General features: G+C 42.5%; 1 protein-coding gene across 1 annotated transcript; it reads right to left on the bottom strand.

Moving 5' to 3' along the window:
- Positions 1-1,324: 1,324 nt before the first annotated feature.
- On the bottom strand, positions 1,325-7,990 carry LOC307220566 (mas-related G-protein coupled receptor member H-like). The gene is given in 5 exon segments (XM_079984584.1): positions 1,325-3,833; position 3,835; positions 3,839-4,310; positions 5,486-5,557; positions 7,795-7,990. Coding segments are annotated over 4 exon segments (1,158 nt in total). The 5' UTR covers positions 5,548-5,557; positions 7,795-7,990; the 3' UTR covers positions 1,325-3,210.
- Positions 7,991-8,727: the final 737 nt, after the last annotated feature.

Here is an 8,727-nt window from a genome sequence, read left to right as displayed (position 1 = left end):
TACCTGTAGTGAGAGACACTGTTGTCATAGACATTGTGTGGTTGGAGAGAAAGAGAGGGAAGGAAGGGAGAGAGATAATAATGATGGTTAAAATGAAACGAATGTGTAGCTTTTGTCAGATTTTTGTTTCTACCAGGAAAAGTTGAGTTCTATATTTTCTTCTCTCCCTCTCTCTTAAAAAAAAAAAGTCAGTGTGCATGCATGCAGCTTTAATGGCACATGCCTATGGGAAGAGACTATAGCTCGTGGATTACAATGCATGTGTCACAGGCAGTAGGGCTTAATTAAGTTGTGACATCTCCAGTTAAAAGGATAAAGGGGTGTGTGTGGAAGATTTCCTCTCCATGAGATCCTGGAAGATCCTCAGGAGTGCCTCTGTCACTCTGAGGAGACAGTGCTGAAGTAAGGGAACAGAAAATCTGACTTGGCATAACACATCTTGATCTGTTTCTAATTCCTTACATATTTTTAACAGACAAACAAACTGTTGATTAGCTGTAGAGTCTTAGCAAGGCAGACCATTAGACTTTCTACTGCAGCATTTCCTTCTCTGGATTGTAGTGGCTCCCAAGATGTCACAAAGAACTTTCCCAAGCTGGTGACCCAGAATCTTTCCAGCAGAACTACCCATGTACCCCTCTGCCACTCAGCTTTGGTCCCCCGCTTTCTTTTGCAAATGAACTACATCAGCTTGAGACATTCACATCCCTGTGAGAAACTGCTGATCAGCCATCTTTAGACATACAGTATGTGGAGGAGGGGACGCAGGTGGCGCTGTGGGTTAAAGCCTCAGCGCCTAGGGCTTGCCGATCGAAAGGTCGGCGGTTCGAATCCCTGCGGCGGGGTGCGCTCCCGCTGCTCGGTCCCAGCGCCTGCCAACCTAGCAGTTCGAAAGCACCTCCGGGTGCAAGTAGATAAATAGGGACCGCTTACCAGCGGGAAGGTAAACGGCGTTTCCGTGTGCGGCTCTGGCTCTGGCTCTGGCCAGAGCAGCGATGTCACGCTGGCCACGTGACCCGGAAGTGTCTCCGGACAGCGCTGGCCCCTGGCCTCTTAAGTGAGATGGGCGCACAACCCCAGAGTCTGTCAAGACTGGCCCGTACGGGCAGGGGTACCTTTACCTTTTACTATGTGGAGGAGACAGCAAGAAGACACTTGCAAGAAGTTTAGGGCTGCATCCATTCCTCTTCATCCATGTTAAACAGTTCTCCAACATTATGTGAGAGGAAGGATTTTGTTCATTGGTACTCAAGATAGCTAATTTAGGATAAGATTCTTGGCAAAGGCATTACTGAGAATCATGAGTCATCAAGTCTCAGAGGAGGGAGAAATCTATTTATTGATTACAGTTATTCTTTGTTTTCATGTTGCCATGCTCAGGCTGGTCAATGGGGTCAGAGATACACAAGAAACCTAAAGATATGCATGCAATATTACATAAATTGTAAGAAGCAACATAAAGGAAAAAGAACTCAATGCAAGCCAGTAAGTTGGATGGAGGTCCCTTCTTTCCTGAGTGTTCAAGGTGATGTCCTAAGGCAGCAACATCAGTGGGTACTAGAGGAAAGGAGGATGGGCTCTGTCTTTGTTTTGGATTCTTCTCTGTCCTTTGATCTTGATATTTAGTCATTTTCCTTTTCCTTGCACAGTAAGGCAAAAAACATTCCATTCTTTTCCAGTTACAATTCCATTTACAGTCTCTCTGCTCATTGCCTACAGAGTATATGGTGATCTTCTGCTTTATGAATTTCCTTGGTATGCCAGTCTATTCATTCTGTTATTCCTTGGTACTCCAGCTGTCATTCACTTATCCCATCATTCACATATATGGATCCCCGACCCCCTCAATTCTATTCACAGGGTTTCCATGCTTTGCCACCAACCAGCAGAAATGTCTCATGCTTAACTGTAAGGTCCCCCATCCTCACTCACTCATTCCTTGTTTCTCGGTATGTTCTTGGAAATTACCTTTTCCCTTCCATCTCTAAAAACCTCAGTTCTCCTGCTTCAAAAAACAACTCTGCACATTCTCCCTTGATACCCGCTAAATGTGGCACACACTATCTCAATATCTATTGTGGTGGAAAGCTTTTGGAAGCTGCATTCCAGTAGCAAGCATCCACACACACATATACAAAAACAAGAAACACACCAGATCTCTATCACTCACTTGCAGTAAATTGGGCAATCACACAAAGTAGATTGAAAACACATTCTCCTCCCCCACCCCCGATAATTCTGGGGACTTTAGTTTATTAAGGGCACTAGAAAATGTAGCTCTGTGAGTGGTAAATTAAGTTCTCAGAATACTTGGAGGGGCATAATGTGCTTTCAATGTGGTTTCAGTGTATGGTGTGTACCGAGCCACACAGTCATTGCTATTGGACCTAGATATGGAGACCTTCTATATATCCCTGGGTTCATAGACTCATAGAACTGTAAAGTTGGAAAGTACCCCAAAGGTCATCTAGTCGAGCAGGAATCTCAACTAAAGCATGCATGACAGATGACCTTCCAACCTCTGCTTAAAACTCTCCAAAGAAGGGGAGTCCATAATCTCCTGAGGGAGTCTGTTCCACTGTTGTACAGCTCTTAGTATCAGAAACTTTTTTCTGATGTTAAGTCATAATCACTTTTCCTTCAACTTGGTTTTTCCAGATGTGGAATTGAAAAAAATAGGTTAATAACTCTCTTAGACCTAATTTTGGGAAGAGTCAAATTAATTTTGACAAAACTAGTGAATTCTTTTTAGAAGTCTTTTTGGGAAGGCTTTCACATTCATTGAGTATGCCTCTGAATAGCTGTTTCTGGGAACCTCAAGTGAGGAGAGTGCTATTAATCTCTTTAATCACAAAGAATCAGAAATTTTGTACATTTCTACAATCCCACCAGAGATGCCTGTAAGTACCCGTGCGCTGGCATCCCCTCCATGATGGTTGATACTGCTGTTTATAGAGGAACCCTTGAAACCAATGAGCATTAGATTGGGAAAGTGGGAATAATATTAATTGATTATATAAACTCCATGCACTGGAGAAGCAAAGGTACAGAGAAGAGGAGTGCAAGGAGGATGGCTATGCTGGTTCACACTGAGAAGCTTTTTTTTCTTGCCATCCCCAGGGATAGAAGTGAGGCCTGCCTATAAAAATCCATCAGGAAATCTAAGATTTCACACAGTAGGAACCCTGCTAAGACACCACACATAGGTGGTCAAATCATAACTTTACTCTCTGTTTTGGATTTCTTGTCTTCTCTACAGTCTCCCACATCCTTAAACACCCTTGAGATCGCAGCTTTCATGGATACCCTGGAAGGACTCTTCCGTCCTCTCCTTCCAACTAAAAAATAAATGATTGGGTTGATGCTGCTGTTTACAGAAGAACACCCAAAGCCGATTAGCATGAGACTGTGAAGGTGGGGGAAATAATAGCAATAGATTACATAAACAGCATTCAGTGGGAAAGCAAAGATGAGAAAGAAAAGGAGGGCAAGCAAGATAGCCGTGATGAGTTTTCCTTGCTGGCGTTGTTGTGCTTTACAGCAGACTTTGATGAACAGGATCAGAGAAGAGATGAACATCAGAGGCGTACAAAGCAGAGCATTTACAAGCAGCTGGTAGTGTAAAAGGGATGCCCCAAATCTGCCAGTCATGCGGAGAGCGAAATGGATTGCAGAAAGCAGGAAGGAGAAGATCCATATTATAGCGCATATGATGGCAGATGAGTTTGGTCCCCGGTCAAATCGATGCCAAAGTGGGAAGAGGACAACTACACACCTGTCAACGCTGATAGCTGCCAGTAGATACTGACTGGTAGAATATGTGAAGCAAAAGAGTTCAAAAAATAATAGAAAAAACACTGTTGAGAATGCGAGATTCACTAGTCACACGAAGGGCAGTAGCAAATGCAGCAGTACTGATTAGAGATAAAAGGACAGCAAAGTCAGCAATGGAAAGGTTCAGAACATAGGTGGTGAAAAGATTCCTCTTAATTTTGAAGCCAAGAAGCCAGAGGACATACCCATTACCCAAAAGCCCCAAAATGCAAATAATGGCAATGAAGCTGTTGATTAAATACTTTGCTAATTTGGAGAAGACCAGATCATTCGATGCTACAAACTCGGCAAAAGCAATGCTGGAGGCAGCAGTTGTGCTATTATTTAAATTTCTAAATATGATACTCTCATTTGAGTTAAGATAATCAGGTATGTCTCCAGAACCACTGTAAGCTTCTGTTATTGCTCGACCATCTGGTTGCTTGACAGTACCCTTTACATAAATTTTAAATTCGGTAATCCTTTCATGCCAATACCTGCAAAAAGAAAGAGAACAAGAGTAATCATTATTCTGCAGTCAATCAAATGATCTACACAACGAGTACACAAGCCACACTACCTAAAACCCTGACCCCTCATTCGTCAAAGTCATATTGATTTGGGTGCGACTGGGACTGCGAGCAACTTCCACTGAGTGAGTCTCTTACCTGATTCCCAACATTTCTTTCAAAAACTCCCAAGTCAATGGTGGCCATATCCACATCATGCCTTTACATTGTTATGATAAACATTGATGGCCGCCCAAAGAATCCTGGGAGTTGCAGTTTGTTAAAGGCACTGGAAGTGCTTAGGCATTCCTTATTCCCACCACAGCGAGAGTTTCATGTGCAAAGAGATTGACCGTTAATCCACCCTAAGATTAAAGGAGGACTGGGAAAATCATGCATGAGCTAATAATAATAATAATAATAATAATAATAATAATAATAATAATAATAATAATTTATTGAATTTATATACCACCCTATATCCAGGGGTCTCAGGGCGGTTCACAGAATAAAATCAAGATATAAAACCACAAAATACATAATAAAAATAAAAACAACAACCCAATAAGGTAAAGGTAAAGGTACCCCTGCCCGTACGGGCCAGTCTTGACAGACTCTGGGGTTGTGCGCCCATCTCACTTAAGAGGCCAGGGGCCAGCGCTGTCCGGAGACACTTCCGGGTCACGTGGCCAGCGTGACATCGCTGCTCTGGCGAGCCAGAGCCGCACACGGAAACGCCGTTTACCTTCCCGCTGGTAAGCGGTCCCTATTTATCTACTTGCACCCGGAGGTGCTTTCGAATAGCCCCCCCCAAAAAAAACACATTTTAAAAGGGCATAGGATGTAAATTGGATCAACCAAAGGCCTGGTTAAAAAGGAACGTTTTTGCCTGGTGCCTAAAGGTGTAGAATGAAGGTGCCAGGCAAACTTCCCTAGGGGGAACATTGCACAGATGCACAGAGCATTGCACTGCAGAGAAGGCCCTGCTCTTGTGTTGCCCGTTCTCTTTAGAGAAAAAGGTGTGAGATAAATGTGATAAATAAACAAAAAACTATAAAATAAATCTGGAGGGTGGAATTATGAAGGTCACATCCTCTTTTTAGTAACCTGACAGAGGCCGCATTTTCTGCCTTATTATTTTTATTATTATTGTATATACTTACCAGATGTCCGTCACATCCAGTTCCCTTGTGATGTTAAAATGATGTATAGAATTTCCTTCCATGGTGGGATACCTAAATAAAATAACTACTATAAACTATGAGAATGATTTCAAGTGTTGTAAATCAAAGTTATGACTTTATTAAAAAGTAGAAGAGACTGGAAGATGTTCACTAGAGCTGTGCACAACCATCCGCTCCATGACATTGAACCAGGGGTTCCTGAATCAGGGCAGACCATGCTGGTTCAACCTGAAGATGAACTGCCCCACCCTGGACCCAATTCTGAAGTTTGGAGAAGGAGTTGGAAACTACACTGGATGCAGAGAGGGACACCAGAAAAGCCCAGATGGATCACGCAAGTGGCCCATCTAGTGCAGCTTCGTGTTCTCACAGTGGCCAGCTAGATGCCTCTGGAATAGCCAGACGGAGAAGCTGAGCCCAAGAGCACCCTCTCAGATTGTGATTGCACCCACACAAGACACAAAGGATTGGGATTAAAATGACAACAGCCTTATTAAAGTCTACTTGAAGGGTCTGCAAAGGACTAGAATTAGGAAAGCTTCAAAGCATTCCAGGCTCCTATAAATCTGAAACAGTGTAATCTATAGCTTAATCCTTGGATATGTGGGTGAGCTCCCTTGGCTCATGGCCTCAGAGTATTTAACTCTCTAGCCAAGCTGTTGCTGTCTAGGGACAAATCTAGGGACGCGGGTGGCGCTGTGGGTTAAACCACAGAGCCTAGGACTTGCCAATCAGAAGGTCGGTGGTTCGAATCCCCGCAATGGGGTGAGCTCCCATTGCTTGGTCCCTGCTCCTGCCAACTTAGCAGTTCGAAAGCACATCAAAGTGCAAGTAGATAAATAGGTACTGCTCTGGTGGGAAGGTAAACGGCGTTTCCATACGCTGCTCTGGTTTGCCAGAAGTGGCTTAGTCATGCTGGCCACATGACCCTGAAGCTGTCCACCTGCTCCCTCGGTCAATAAAGCGAGATGAGCGCTGCAACCCCAGAGTTGGCCATGTCTGGACCTAATGGTCAGAGGTCCCTTTACCTTTACCTAGGGAGAAATCTACTCTGTCACATTTAGGAGGGAGAAAATTTGTCCTCTCAACTTTATTTATTACATTTTTATCTGGTGATTATATATTTTGTTAACTTTGGGGGGAAATTAGCTCATTTGTGGTATTATTTTGATATCCAGTGACAAAACTATTGTTTAAATCTGGATAACCAGATAAGTCTCTAGAACCATCATAACAGCTGAAGTTCTGAAACGATCTTGTGGGTCTAAATGAAATCAAAGAGATTACTTTTCAGAATAGTGCTTCCATAGAGAAAGAGAGCAAGGAGAATGGCTTCCATTTATGGTGCCTGGAATCTCATGCATCAAAATATTCATAATGCTTCTTATGAAACTTACAGCCAAACCTAAGTAGTCATCTCTCTCTTTCTCCCTCTCTCCTTCTCTCTCTTTGCACCCCTTTTCTCTTTTTCTTGATATATCATCACACCCCTTTTTCCTCCTTGTTAGGGCAACAAGAAGTCCTTCCGAAGTCTTCAATCTAGGCATATTTAGGGCCATTCAAGTGTTTGAGTTGTATTCAGCTAATGTTCACCCAGACTAAGCCTACTGAAATCAATGGCCATTATTAATTTAGATCCATTAATTTCAATGGGTTTCAATGGAATTTAGGAAACTTAGAGAACATTTTTATTTCATTTATTACAAAATAATTTGAGGCTTTGTTTTGTTTTTTTACTCTCAAGCAGTACATATATTTTATGAAATAAGTATATAATTTTAGGAGACTTTAATTAGGCATCAGATTTTGATACAGAATAAAACTTCCCTGTCACCTGTCCTTGGAGCTTACTCACTTGCAAGTGATATGTGGTTTTCATCTAAGCAAGTTTTACCGTTATTGAAAGATACATGCACACAGCTGTACACATGTATTACAAGTATAAAATTATATCAGCATATACTAAAGAATCAGGGGGCATTTCTCGTTTAGTAAAGGTTAAAAGTAGCAGTGGTACCCTCTCGGCCTAGGATCCCATATGCTCCAGCTCTTTGCCCTGGTAGACCAGGTCTAAAAGAATCTTCTTTGGTGATCACTTGTAGCCGAGTAAGATTGTCTTCCCATAAACACAGCCTAAAAGGATCACCCCAGCCTTTGACCTGTTATACTTCTAACAGAAGACTCTGGGGATTCAAGCTGGCTGAAAAACACATACCCCCCTGCCACTCAGATATGGTTGCCCTCCTGCTTTTGCGAACGAGCTACATCAACTTGAGAAATTCACATACCTGGGAGAAACTGCTGATCAGCAATCTTTAGACAGATACTTGGGAGGCAGCAGCAAGAGGTATAATATTCTGTGCTGGAAGATGTGCAGAAATAAATGCAACTACAAAGAAACGAAAAGAACTGACATGTCATCAAAGTTCCCTGGAAACTGTTTAGAGCTCCACCCCTTCCTCTTAATTTGTGCTCAGTTTGCAAACATCATATGGCAGGAAGAATTTTGCCCATTGGTTATCAAGATAGCTAGTTTAGGAGGAAATTCATGACTCGAAGGTCCTAGAAAGACATTACTGAGTAATGTGGGTCAGAAAGTCACAGAGAAGGAAGAACCAGGGGATTGGTTTGTGATTGGTTTACTTTGCTTTGGCTCTATTATGTATTTTTATTTTGTGAACCACCCTGAGGTCTTTGGATGAAGGGCAGTATACAAATTTAACAAATAACAAATAGTAATAATTATAGCTCTGTCATGTAATTGGGAGAAATATCTTTATTTATTACTAAGAGTTACGCCTTGCCCTTATTTTACCATGCTCAAACTAGTTAACAGGGTCACACAAAAACTTATGTCAAATTTAGAAAGTCTCATAATTGTGGAGACTGTAGATTGTTAGGATGCTGAGATCTGCAACTCAGAGAAAACGACCTATACTTTTTGTGGTGGCGGATAATGTAATTTCAGTTTATGGTGTATACAGAATCTCACAGACATAGCAGCTCAATCTATGGGATAATTGATTGAAAGGTGTCAGATCTCATAGATGATGGCTGCTGACGGAACCTCAGCTGCCCCAAAATGGAAAAGCAGGGACTTATGGGTTAGCACCTCCGGCAATGGCGGAGCTCCTCCAATTGGGAGGAACTTGCTCCGTGGAAAGCAGGGTCTGACTGCCACGGCGAAGGCGGAAACCCACTGAAATCACAAGCGGGAGAAG

Source organism: Podarcis cretensis (genome assembly GCF_951804945.1).
Source record: "Podarcis cretensis genome assembly, chromosome: 7".
NCBI classification, from domain to species: domain Eukaryota; kingdom Metazoa; phylum Chordata; class Lepidosauria; order Squamata; family Lacertidae; genus Podarcis; species Podarcis cretensis.
Note: the sequence above shows the minus strand (reverse complement) of the source record. Positions and strands in the feature narration are given on the sequence as shown.